The sequence below is a fragment of the Sciurus carolinensis genome, chromosome X, assembly GCF_902686445.1.
Source record: "Sciurus carolinensis chromosome X, mSciCar1.2, whole genome shotgun sequence".
NCBI classification, from domain to species: Eukaryota; Metazoa; Chordata; class Mammalia; order Rodentia; family Sciuridae; genus Sciurus; species Sciurus carolinensis.
In genome coordinates this window covers 14,791,240-14,805,593 of record NC_062232.1, presented here as the reverse complement: position 1 = coordinate 14,805,593, position 14,354 = coordinate 14,791,240, and the positions used below count along the sequence as shown (strand labels likewise).

General features: G+C 40.7%; 1 protein-coding gene across 4 annotated transcripts in view; it reads left to right on the top strand.

The window, feature by feature from the left end:
• The window catches only part of Sh3kbp1 (SH3 domain containing kinase binding protein 1), a 336,423-nt gene that overhangs the window by 298,591 nt on the left and 23,478 nt on the right, over positions 1–14,354 (top strand). For all 4 annotated transcript variants that reach the window (XM_047536039.1, XM_047536036.1, XM_047536037.1 and 1 more), the window contains one exon: positions 1,415–1,500. In XM_047536039.1, the coding sequence (XP_047391995.1) occupies positions 1,415–1,500 (86 nt within the window). The remainder of the gene's footprint in view (positions 1–1,414; positions 1,501–14,354) is intronic.

The following is a 14,354-nucleotide window of genomic DNA, read 5'->3' as shown; positions in this document are numbered from 1 at the left end:
CCCTTGGATCCAGCCTGCTTCCACCACCCTCCTTTCCTTGCAAGTTTACAGGTCTTCTGCTGCAGCCTTCCTTCCACCCCTCACTACCTCCAAGACACACCAAACTCTATCACACCCAGCACAGCACAGCGTGGCCCTCTCCAACCTTGCCACCTTTTTTCCTCTTGCTTCTCTCTAAGGACCTCTGGGCACACGTGCACCCTAATCTACCCATGCGTCCCTGCTCAGTCATGCCTCTTACAAATATGACTTCTTTCCCTTTTTCTCCAGGCCCAGCTGTAATGCTGTCTCTTTGATATGCCTTCCATCCTAGGCCATACAAATCCCCTGAACAAACACAGGACTGTGTCATACCTGTATTGTGCATGGCCTATGCCATATGGGCTTATGGTTGTTTGTCTATCTCTCCCATTTAGACCATGCTTCTTTCCAAAGTAGGTACCACCTGACTTGGCCCTCTCCATATCCCCAGCACAGTAGGTATTTGGCAAGTGCTTGTTGAATGACTGTTCTTCCTTGTGTAGTTGAGCTTCAGGCCATGGTGACCTTCAGGAGCTATGAGAGGGACTATTTCTGTTGCTTTGCTGGAACAACTGCTCAGCCTCTCCTTCTCATTTGAGCAAGGATCTTTCCCTGTTGCACTGCCATCACAGCCCTTGGATAATCTTGTTCAAGACTCATTTCCCTGAAAGGACCAAAGAACTGCCCTTTTAGAGGAATTTGGAAGAACCCTGTGCTTGTGTATGAGGAAGCTGTGTTTCTCTCATTGTCCTGAAGGCCTGTTCCCATCCCAAACATGTGCTGCTTCCAGCCCAGATACAGGAAATCACTTGTGTCCTGATGGGCACAGGGGCACCCACCCAGGAGCCATCTAATTTTACAGACCTGTGCCCCAGTGCCAGCTTTCAGGCTGCCAGATCTCAACTCGACACCTTGTGCCTGTCAACAGCCTGGCTGATGCCTCAGCCCCAGGCCAGAGAACCTTTTCCTCAAGGTTAAAAGTAGCTGACCTTTGACAAGCAGCATTGGCTAAATTCCGTGTTCCTTAAAAGGGAAGCTCCCAGTTTGCCAGTGCTTATTTGGCCATGGGGCGGGAGCAGTCCTACGTTGCACCCTGTGTATTCAGAGGGAGGGTTTGTGGCTGGAGGTGCACTGGCGAGCAGTCATTAAAATAGCCGTCTTCATATCTATGTGCAGGAGAGGGGGTCATCCAGACCACTCCCAGATTGTACCACGGCCGATGTGGCTGGGCAGCTCATTGGCTTCCATTGGTTCCCTGTGGCTCTCTCACAGGCAACAGTGCCACTTGCCCCATGCACAGCACCCTCCTTAACATGTATACAGCAAGAAAGTTCACAGAATGATAAGAACACATACCGATTATTAAATGTTCGGACTTGTGTTTTTAATGTAGGGGTGACGGTCCAAAGATTGAATTGACGGGCAGTACGCTATCCAGCATCTTGGACAAGGATCTCTCAGATCGCAGCAATGATATTGGTAAGTAAAGACATTGTTCTGCTTCTTGTTCCAGAGTTGGAAAGGAATTGCAGATCCCTCCTTCCTGCTTCAAGCAGCGTGATGAGAACTAACATGACCATTGAAATGCTAGGCTGCCAGTCCTTGCTTGGCTTTAGATGTCACAGATTTGTAAAGAAGGGAAGTGATGGTGTTTTCTGCATGTAAACAGAATGCCTAGGATTTTTCCCCTTCCTGGCCTTAGCAGAAACTCCTTGCAAAGTCTAATGAAAAGAAATGATGAATAAACCTTTTTGTGAAAGTGGGCACTAGCACATTTTTCCAGTGATATGTGAATTTAGCATAAAGTGAATGAGTGCAAATGCAAAATGGTAGGGTTCATTGTAGATCCAGCACTAAGTATTTGGACTCTGGGTTTAAAATGAGTTTTGGTATGGTAATTGCCACTTAGTCTCCTACGTGAGTGAGTTTTCTCAAGGTCAGGATACCACCATGTGATTAACAGGAAAAGGGCTAAAATCTCTTTGGGTAAACAAAAGTCAGTTTCATTTTTAGATATCCCTGGATGGAGATGAGGTTCTTGGTGGTTTCACCTGGATGACAACTCTGTTAGAAAGTCCAGATTCAGGGATCAAACTTGTTTTAGCTTTACATTTTTTATTTGTACCTACTAGCATTCTCTCATATTCTGTGTATTGTAGAGGGCTATATTTTGAAATTTGCTTTATTTTAGTTTGCTTTGTGTTATGAGGTTATTAGAGATTCAGACACTTGTAAGAAATGGCAGAGATCTCTGTATACCCTTATCCAGTCCCACCCCCTCATGATAATATCTTCCAGAACTATAGTACAACATTGCAACCAGGACACTGATGTTGATGCAATCTTCCAATTTTACTCAGATTGCCCAGTTTTGCTAATAACTGTGTGTGATATGTTCTCCACGAATTTTTTCATATGTGTAGGTTTGTGTATCCACCACCACAGACAAAACACAACATTTCTGTCACCACTGGGATTCCTCACATTGCTCTTTTCTGACCACACCCACCTCCTTCCTGCACACACCCCACCCCTCAGCCTCTGGCAATCATTATCAGAGATTGATTTGACATGGAATATCGATTTCCAGCATCATCTGTGTTGGCCACTCAATTTAGAAACAAATGTTCAACAGTTGGCAGGCCTTATAAAAGCACTAGAGTGCTTGACATGAGCATTCTTCTTGCCTAGTTTTCCTCCCGTTTGGGTGCTGCTGTTTTCTTATGAATCTGCTAATAGAATTGCATCTTTGCAAACTGCTGACCTGCACTCTCTGCCCTGACCTCGTGAAGGCTTGTGGGTAGAATGTGTGGTCATGACTGTAAATACCAAAAGTACTTGCCCTGTTTCCAGAAGCTGGTTTACATCCTCAGCCAGCCTTTGAGAAGCCCAGTCACAGAGCATAACCTGACAGCTTGGGCTGATGCAATAATAGCAGGAACTCTGGCCTGCTGTAGCATTCAATCTGGTGAAAAGACAGGGAGAAGCAGAGCAGTGATCATCTGTGAATGAAAGGGAATCATCAAAATGAGCCTGATGCAGTTCCAGTTCTACCACTGGGGTCCATATTTGGGCCTCAGAATGACTGGTCAGCAAATGTTGGTGAAGGTCAGGTGGGGCCTAACACAGGAAGGGAAGCATTTTTCCACCTCCAGAGTACACAGAGCCCTATGTATTGCTTGTGAAGAGCATTGACCTTTAGCCTTTATTTTCTTTGAGTTTGGAGATACCTAACAAGGCTATCACCCAAACATGAATAGTATGTTTTCCAGTTTAATCAACTAGTTTGGAAATGTTGGGGGCATTGATGGGGAAAGGATAAGTCTATAGAAGCTTTTCATACTGTGGAAACTAAGCACCAGATGTATATATTTGGGAACCCAGAAAGATGATGCTGAGGTTTGGTTCTTTCATTTTGCCAAGAAAGCATTAGTCCCAGAAGACTGTAATACCTCAAATTAACCATATATATATATATATATATATATATATATATATATATATATTATTTGCATTGCATTAAATGATAATTGGTAACTATTCAATCAACCAATAAATACTTGAGTACCTGCTATTTAAATACAAGGCCGCCTTGGTACTAAGGCCCTCATATAGGCCCTGCCTTCTATTGGCATTAGATCTGTTTGAGCCCTTTAAAGCAGCAAATGATGACTGAGTGGTAGAAAGTAATGCTAATCAAAAGAAAGGATCTTCCCCAGGACTGGCCTGCTGGGATCGGCTCCATAAAGGAGGATGGAATTATCCATTCCTTGAAGTTGGATTTTTATTAGTCAGGGGAGAAGGTGGGCAGGGAAACCACATGGATAGTATTGACAGTTATGTGTAAACCAGCCTGGCTGCAGTAGTGTTTGTTCTGGGAAGAAGGAGAGTTGACTTGGAAATACAAGTGGGAACCAGATTGCATTTACAGGGGATAGATTTGTAGTTTATTCTGTAGTGGGAGCCATTGATGGTTGACATTTAAGTGACATGATCACAATTAAAAATTAGGATAGAGAGCTTCGTGGGACCAATTAGAGGAAAGAAAGCTAGGTGTCAAGGAGTTGGGTTATTTGATACTTGAGGTAAGAGAGAGAGCCAGAATTAAGTTGCTCACAAAGGATTGGGGATAAAGGAAAGGATGTAAAAGCAGCAATACAGGAGAATTATTGCTAGACCTTAGTAACATCTTGGCTGTGGGAGCAGGGAGGAAGAGAGAATGATATGTTAGTTGTGAGGTTTTTAGGGTTGGATGACTAGGGTAAAAATGACCTGAGTAGAAATGAGTATGTCAGCAAAAGGAGCTGGTTTGGGGGGGGAATGTGATGGATTTAGTTAAGCATGTTGACTTAACGATTTGGGCATACATCCCTGTATCAGTGCTGGATGTCTGAAAATAGAGGTCTGGGGCTCCAGAGACTGGCAGGGATTGCAGATAGAGATTAGGAGTTCCCTGGAAGCAGTGGCAGGAGAGAAGGTTGCAGAATTGGCATCTGCAGACCTGGGTTTGAGTGCTGAATCTTCAGCTTCCAGGCTGGATGGCTTTCTGTAACTTACAGACTCTTTGAGCTTCTACTTCCTTATCTGTGTTTGCCTTGTCTTCCAGAATTCTGTCAAACCACTTAGTGGGCTGCAGAAAAAAAATACTAATAGAAATGCTTATTATTAATGTTGTTTGCTTAGAAGTGGCCATAGGGTCAGAAAGAAGATAATCTTTACCATAAGAAAGGGGATGATGAAGCCAGGTGAGGTGGTGCATGCCTGTAATCCCAGCAGTTTGGGAGACTGAGGCAGGAGGATCTTGACTTCAAAGTCAGCCTAAGCAACTTAGCAAGACCTTGTCTCAAAATAAAATATAAACAAATAAAATATATATATATAATAAAATATAAAAAGGGCTGGGCATGTGGCTCAGTGGTTAAGTGTCCCTTCAATTCCTGGGTACCAAAAATAAATAAAGAAGGAAAAAAACAAGGAAGGAAGGGAGGGAGGGAGGGAGGGAAGTGAAGATGAATTTAGGGCTCAAGATCAAACCCTGAGCCAGGTACAGTGGCACATGCCTGTATTCCCAGTGGCTCAGGAGGCTGAGGCAGGAGGATCCCAAGTTCAAAGCCAGCCTCAGCAATTTAGTGAGGCCCTGTCTGTAAATAAAATATAAAATAGGGCTGGGGAATGTGGCTCAGTGGTTGAATGCCCCTGAGTTCAATCCCCAATACACCCCCTCCACCCCCACAAAAAAGATCAAACCCTGGCAAAGTCCACAGTTAATGGAAAAGTGTGATCTTGCAACATCTCAGAATCCAAGGGAGGAACAGATTTTAAGCAGAATGTCTTTAGGCCCAACAGCAGAAATGTTCTTTGTACATAGATCAGCCAAGGAGAAAAGGGCATTGCAGAGCGGGTGGCTCTCTTGAGGGCTGCTTTTGTAGCATTTCTTCATTGCTTTGAATCAAGGAGGAAGTTATTTGTGCCCGAATGTTTTGTTAGTGCTTTAGACAATTGAAGCTGTCCAAATGTGGGTTTCAGTGAATAGCATAATATAGTCCTAAAAGTCATTAGAAATCATCAGTGTTAGCTATAAATAAGTCTGTTTCCTCTTAATAAAGCTGTAATTTAAAATTATTGTAATATTAAATTAGAGAACATGACTTTTTTCAGATCTCATGTGGGCAGCTACCAGCATCTGTCAGCCAACAATAATTTAGAATGAAATCAATTGATCCAAAACTAAGTTGCTGATGTCAGTTTGAGATATTGTTTGCATCAAACTACACGGCCATATTTCAAGTAACATAATAGAAAATATGGAACAGCTCCAACATAGGCCTGTGCATGAATAGAAAGGAAAATTAAATTGTCCAGTTTTCTCTTGCTGATACCATAATCTCTGTTCTGATTGAATGGGAGATTATAGGCCACAGAGTCAAGTGCCATAACATTTACTTTTATTATGCCATATATTGTAGTTCCCACTACATGGCAGGATTTATTGTTATACTTCAATACCACAGAGAAATTTTCAGTGCCTTTGCCTCTAGAGCACATAGCAACAGACCTCCAGATAGGAGGCAGCCTGTGAACTAAGCCACCTAGTTTCAACTAATTGACTTGGAGAAAGTCCTTCTCATTCCTCCTTAGTTGCTTGGCATCTTTGAATTGGTTTTTTCCTCCATTCTATTCAAGTCTCCTCCAACTCTCCTCATTTCCTTTTTTTTTTTTTTTTTTTTTTGTACTAGGGATTGAACCCCAGGGGCCCTTAACCACTAAGCCCCCAGCCCTTTTTTATATCTTATTTAGAGACAGGGTCTCACTGAGTTGCTTAACTCCTTGCTTTTGCTGAGGCTGGCTTTGAACTTGTGATCCTCCTGTCTCAGCCTCCCCAGCTGCTGGGATTACAGGCATGCGCCACCACGCCCAGCCCCATTTCTATCTCTTTATCTCAACACCACCCTCTCTTTAGCTGATGAAAGGTGAAGATTTCCCCTTTGTCTTCAACTTGACCCCCGAGCACAGTTTACACTGTAGTCAATTTAGGGGCCAAGAGTTGGTACCTTTAAGGTTAAATTTGGACCATGAATATGGTTCAGAAGATATGAAGGCTAACTTCAACTTGTCATTAGATCTCTTATGGATGCCTGGGGACTGTGGTTCATTTGGACCAGGAAGTGTAAAAGTATTTCCTTATGCCCTAGGATTTTTTTTTCTTGATACAAGGCACTTTTTGAATCTGATAACTAGATCAAGTCCAATATGAGTCTTTTCCATCCTCAAAAAATGTTTCATTTAAAAATTATTCATGTAAGGTGATTTCAACATGATGTCATAAATGAGCCTCAGCAATATGTAAAAATATTTCAAAGTATAATTTACCACAGAAAGCAACCTCCAATTACTTGTTACATTTTCACAACTTTTTCCTTTTTTTCCCCTAGGAATTTTTAATAGCCATTTGACCACATCAAAAAAAAATAGCCATTTGATTTGGGAATCAATTGTAAAGTTTCAAAAATTGGATTGTGATGATGATTGTACAACTGTGTACATTTACTAAAAAGTATTAAGATGGGTGAATTTTATGGTAAATAAATTATACCTCAGTAAAACTGTTAAAAAGAAAAAAAGGGGAACATTAAAATTTTCCTAACACATTAAGGTCCCAGTGTTAAAAATAAATAAATAAACAGTATAATCTATATGTGTAGGGTTAAAAGTGTGCTTCTGCCCCACTTTACAAAAATAGTTGTGAACAATAACTGCTATCCTGGTGTTTCTGTGTGTAAACCAGTTTTTTATACATAGAGTTATATCTTGGATATGTTAAGAAAGCTCTTCAAAAACTCGTAGAGGAATCATTTGGGGATGAAAATAAGTCCCCTTAGAGCTATGTGTATTGTTTTACATGGTTTTCTTAAATGGAAGCCCACCTGGACATTGATATGTAGCTGATTATAGCTGTGGCGATAGAATAATCCCAGAGTGTTGGGAAGGTTTAGGAGTGTTCTATAAACATATTGGGGGGTAGAACATACCTTTAGAATCTGTGATTCCTCTTTGAAGTACAGCTGCAGATGGTTGCCTCTGAGGGATGTAGCTGTGTCTCATAGCCTGGTGCTGGAATCACTGCTCCAGTACAATGGAGAGAAGATCCTCTGTTTTTCTCTCCCCTCTCCCAGCATTCCTATTTTCTAGTGTTTAAATACTGTTAGTGGAACACACAAGAGGAAGGAAAGAAGGAACAGATATTCATGGATGCCTACCAGATATTTGGCACATTTTTCTCATCATCCACAACCTGTGAGGAAGTGGTATAATGACTTGTGTTTTTAGAGTAAAATATACAGGGAATAAAGAAAACCAGGTAACTTGGGCAAGGTTAACCAGCTAGTAAGAAGCAGAGTGGGGTTGAACCTAGTTAAGTCCAAACTTCCAGTGCAAGATGGTGATCTATATCAGTAGTTTTCAACTGCTCTCCTTAAGGGACATTTGGCACCATTTTTGGACACATTTTTGATTGTCACATCATATGATGGCTACTGGTTCATAGTAAGTAGAGGCCAGGGGTGCTACTTAACATCTTACAGTGCACAGGGCAACCCCATGAGCAACAAAGAATGACCCTGGCCCAAATATGGATAGCACAGAGATCAAGAAATCCTTGTCTGTGTCAAGAAGCTGATGGTAAATTGGGAACAGATGGGCTGTTTTCCCCGACTCCAAGTACAGCCTTGTGTTCCCTGGAGTGGACTGATTTCCTGAGAATCTATATAAAACCTACTTTGAAAATAATTTCAGAGCTTTTGGAAACTAGTGACTTCGTGTACACAAGAGTAAATATATATTAAGCAATTCACTTAAACATCAACCAAGGACAAAGCCATGACCCTGGAGAGAGAGTTCTTCCTTGAGCTTGTGGCAAGTTACTTGCCCTAGAAACAGTGATATGACTTGAACTTGATTTTCACACAGAGCATTGTACTTCAGGTTAGATATTCTCCAGTGGTTTGAGAGCTAGTGTTTAAGTGGATATTAAGTAAAAGGTCAACAAATAAAATGTGATCAATGCTAAATTCTAAATCTGTATTCTGTATAGTAAAGCTAAACAGGACATATATAAAGCAATTTAATAGTGACCATTAGTAGAAAATTTTTGTGACTGATACCAAATCTGCAAAAATAAGGGGTTAAAATCTTACCTTAATTTGCAATTTCTACCTTTTACTATGAGAAATCATTTCTAGGTGTTTCTTGGGCAGAGTTTGCAAGATGTCTTCTATCCCCTGATTTGGATTATTGGTTTTTCTGCCCTGCTTGTATTATAATATTACATTAGAAAAGTTTATATTAAATTTCTTCTTTTGGAGCTAGACAGCCAGTTATTGGTCTTTGCAGCATTTCAGGTTGTTGAGCACTTTCCCAGGTTTCATAGAACATAATGTGCCCTGCTGTAAAGAACCCCATGAGTGACATGTGGAGAGTTCCAGATAGACTACTGGATAAGCATGTATGTGAACACCTCCCCACTTCTTGGGGATAATTGCTTAGGCAGGAGAACTTAACATTTGAGATGCAGTCACTGCTCACTTCTACAGAAACTGTCTCCTTACCAGTGACCTTCAAACATGGCCTTTGGGACCAGAGATGTGCTTGGCATTTCCCAAGCCAAGAAATGGCAGATGCATTTGCTGCTGTTGTACAAGTCTGCATGTGAGAGTGTGGGGTGTGCATGTGTGGATGTGTGCAGCTCTAGCACCTATTAAGGGACACAAGTCACAATCAAACTTAAATTTCCATCAGGAATATTTGAGAAGCACTCTACATTTCTCAAATGTGGTAATGAAAAGGAAAGAGATTGTACTGAGCATCAGACACTATTCCATGGAAGCAAAACAGGCTGCAATGCTAATTAATTGCTTGTTAACCCCCACATTTTTGTTTCCTCCTGCTGCTTATGGAGACTGACTTAATTCAGAACAGCTGCTAGGCCTGACCCCCTCCCAGCCCTGCCTTGAGCCTTCCCTGGTTCCCACCCCTCAGGACTGGCAGTGTAGGTATTTCCCTGAGTAAAACTGATCAAGCTGGCCACCAACACTCATTTCAAATGGTGTCTTTCAATCCTACAGGAATTGGGCCCATGTGGAGGCCTCATCTTTCTGGGTCCTTTAAGGGGCCTGATTCAGTTTGCATGGTGGCACACACCTATAACTCCAGCAGTTTGGGAGGCTGAGGCAGGAGGATCCTGAGTTCAAAGCCAGCCTTGGTAATTTAGCAAAGCACTAAGCAACTCATTGAGACCTTGTCTCTAAATCAAATATAAAAAGGACTGGTGATATGCTCAGTGGTCAAGTACCTCTGGGTTCAATCCCTGGTACCATAAAAATAAAGGGCCTGATCCTGGATATAAACTGAGCATTTCCACTTACAGACCTTCACAGTTAAAGACATTGGTTTTCATCAGAATACAGGTACTCACTCCACCTCTGCACCCCCAACAGGGCAGACTTGGCCTTAGTAGTTCATCTTGGGGACTGGGCTTGTGCTTAGTTATGGGGGGGTTCCATAAACATCTTTTACCCCATCACATCAGATGAGTGCAAAAGCAATAAATGTTGGTAATGACAATAAGAAATGTCTCATGAAGACTATAGAAACACAGGAAAAGGTCAAACGAATCATAGTGGGGAGACCATGACAAATGTTACCTAACTTCATTGGAGTGATATATTTGGTGGTGTGACTTATTCTAGGACACAGAGTGTGAACAGTGCCATCCTCCCAAGCCACCTCCACCTGTCAGCCTGTAAGGAGGAATATAATCATCTGGGGAGGGTTGGAGGGATACATTAGGTGCGGGAACATCAGTTAAGATGGCTCTTGGTTGATGAACCAAAGTTAGCAAGCCTCTAGCCTTGTCCAAATTTCTAGATCATACCTTAACATGGCTAGAAGAGAATTTTGACAATTTGCTTCATAAAGTGATAATTATAAAATACTTAATAAATTATATAATGCCTAGTAGCCATGTGGACTTGCAACCAGCCTCAGAAAAGCTCACTTGTGTGCCAAAATGGTGTGTCCTCCCCCTGTATTTTGATTGCCTACCCCTCTGTGAAGGGCCTTCACAATCTTCACCCAGCCCAATGGCTTGAGCGCCTCTACCTTTCCTATGTGCTGAAACCCTTTTCAGCCTTTTCAGATACAAATCCAAAGACTACTACAGATTCCAAGTAGTCTGCATACAACAAAGACACTTATATAATAGCCTTCACTATATCCACGATGTACTCCACAGAGGCCTATGAGTTGCAGGTGAATGTGGAAGCAAGATGGGAACAGGTGATAGTCAGCTCTCAGATTGCACATGGCATTTATTTGGATGCTCTCCACTCTCCGCCCACTAGCTGTGGGCTCGTGGATTGGCAGAGCCCAGCTTGGCTTCCGTTTTTCTTGCAGATATCCAGAGGGATACACAACCTGCCAGAAAATCATGCTCAGACACCCCTTTGTCAAACTAAAACCATATGGACAAACTATAATTTATTAAGTATGTTATTTTATTATTATTATCACTTAATGAAATAAATGGTCAAAAATCCTCCTTTTGCCATGGACTCTTGTTAAGGCCTGGTCTGGAAACCTTGGCCAAGCTTAGTAGGCGGCTAACTTTGATTCATGAAATAAGAAAAGTGATTAGCAGTTGAGGAGCGAGGTTGGTGGGCGCCCTTAAAAGGTAATTGAATCTGGTGATGACAGGCTGAGTTGAAGGTTAACAAGGTACCCTGATTTGGAACCAAAAGAAGCCTGTTCCATACCTTTGTAGTAACCTGTGGTAATAATACTCTCTTCACGTCCCCAGGCTCAAGTCATCCCTCTCTGATAGTTTGTGCTCTTTGGAATTTCACAGATCATTTACAAAAGGCCTTTCAATTGGGGGGGATTGCGAATTTTTATTTTATGATTGAAGCATGTTTGAAAAAATGTTATCTCCTATTATTAGAAAGGGTATAATCTCCAAGTTTAAAAATTGAACAGATTAAGCTTAATGGAAACTCACCATGCTCACCTTTTTCTCAGTGCTTTATGTACTGGAGATAACTTTGGCATGAACACATCAATTCTTGGGGCAGTATTTGAAAACCACAGGTCCAGCTCATGTCTACAAAGGTGAAAGGTCAGAGAAGAGAAGAAATGTGGGGCAATCAGAGGGCTCCATAGGGAGTTAGGTGTTGAAGCATTACTCAGGTGAAAACCCATACCATTAGCAGCTCAATATATACATACATATATGGGGGGGTTGCTTGTAATTTTTTAAAAAATCAGTCATGGAGGGGTTGGAGCCACCTCAGTAATAGAGTGCTTGCCTAACATTTGTGAGGCCCCGGGTGCCATCCCCACAACCCCCACCCCCGACACACATATACAAAGTTAAATCAGTCATGGAACATTAGATTTTTAAGAGCACTTAAAATGCTTTTTACCCCAGTTGTCTTTTTTCTCCCAAGTTTTACAAATGAAGAGCAACTCATCTAGTTTCCAAGACTGGGGGATGGGAGCCTTTCAGTCCCTCTAAGCAGTTCAGGAGGCTCTACTCCTACAACTCCCAGTAGAGTAAGAAGAGCTCTGGGCTTTGGGACAGGAGCTCTTTCCTCCTTGAGTTTTGTAGTCAGCATAATTTCGGCTTCCATATAGTTTTTAAAAATATATATTTTTAGCTATAGATGAACATGATACCCCCATTTTATTTGTTTATTTTTTATGTGGTGCTAAGGATTGAACCCAGCACCTCAAGTGTGCTAGGCAAGTGCTCTACCACTGAGCCACAACCCCAGCCCCCCAGGTAGTTTTGAACATTAGGATATTACTGTTTCACATATCCATTAACATTTCATGTTTTGAGTGTCCGTTTCTTTTTTAATCTAAGTAAGTGCTATCAAATAAGATGAAATGACATGTACATCTTGCTGTCCAAAAAGCAAACACACCCTCTGTCAAGGCTGCTTGTCCTTGTTGAAGCAGGCCATCTGGCACACCATTGCATCTCTCTGGGTCTTGGGTTTGTTTTTGTCTTTTATTTTATGTCTTTTCTGTTTGTGTATTTGTTCATTTGTGGTACTGGGATAGAACCCAGGGGCAAGTACTCTACCATTGAGCTATACCTCCAGCCCTAGGTCTTAGGTTTTCATCTTTCAACCAAGGGCTTGAATGAAATGACTATAAGGAGCCCCCTCCAGCCTCATAATCCATGTTTCTCTAACTCCCATTTCTTTTAACTGCTTTTTGGACGTTGAAAAAACTATTCTCTTATTAGCCTCTGAATCTTCTTTAAAATTTTGTAGTTTGTTCCATGGTTTGTCTCTGAGCTCAGTTTCCATGTTAGTTTCTTTCTTTCTTTCTTTTTTTTTTTTTTTTGGTACACTCAACCACTGAGCCACATCCCCAGCCCTATTTTGTATTTTATTTAGGTACAGGGTCTCACTGAGTTGCTTAGGGCCTCACTAAGTTGCTGAGGCTGGCTTTGAACTCATAATCCTCCTGCCTCAGCCTCCCAAGTTTCTGGGATGATAGGAATGTGCCACAGCATCCAGCTCTGTGTTAGTTTATTAATCTGTAGATAATGTGATCCTTTCTAAGGTCTAATTGAGGGTTTTCTGTGGCTTACTGATTTTTACTTATAAGAATTTTGCTGGCCCTATGGAAGTGTAGGTAACTGATAAGGAGTATATGCATGACTTTTTATAGATTTTTAAATTATTTACTCATCCCTTTTAAAAATTATTTTGATTATTTAAAATGCAAATTCTTACTGAGAAATGTAAAAGGATAGAATGTTAACTATCCTAAGTTTGAGTTACCAGAGCAAACCATGATACAGAGATGAGATAGTTCCCGAGTCATCAAGAAAGGCATGAGATATGTCAGATAAACTGTGTAGTCTCCGGTATGCTTGGATTTGAATGCTTGCTCTGTAAATTCTGTTAACTAAACAGTGGGTTTCTAATTCTTTGCTTCCAATGAATTTGGAAGAGATACCCACCGAATTGTTAATATGTTGTTAAAAATAATTCTCAATGATGCAGGATCACTGAATTTGAGTATATAGTTCATGAGGTCAGAGAACTGAGTGACATTGTAATAACAAAGTTCTTGCCATTCTCACCTATTTCTGTTTCTGTGAACAAAGTTTCTTGGCACTTACATCTCTAAAATGAAAAACAGGGTCAACATGAAGTCATTTCATTTTGACATTAAGTAATAATCATCCAGACACATCATTAAGTATTGGGGAGAAAAAAAGCCCAATAAAATTCTACTTTTCTGTGCTTAAAAATTATGTATAAAGATGCATGGTATGTATGCATGCATATGATTTGATCATTTCTGTGCTAATAATTTTAATAACTCAGTTCAGAAGAAAAAAGTATTTTTACACTAACAGCCTGATGATTTCAAAAAAGAAAAAATATCATAAATTTCAATTTGTATACATTTTTATATCAGAAAAAAGATGATAACATTATTAACAAAAGATTTAAAAGCAGGTTGCATTAGAATAAATTGAGGACCAGATGATGGAAAATAAGGAGTCAAGAAGGAAAAGGAATGATGTAAAATTTCCAACTGTTAAAATCTTATAGTATTTTTAAGTGGACAATAGTGGTCAATTGCTGTGTTATTAAAAAATATATTGAATGAATACATTTAAGCAAGCAACCTAAATTATATTTTGAAATGTCAACGTTTAGCATACTGCAAAAATTACATCTTGTGTAACTAAAATTTATGTAAAATTTTAGATGTCAATTTAAGGTTGTGAGGGGAAATACATGGGTTTTCAC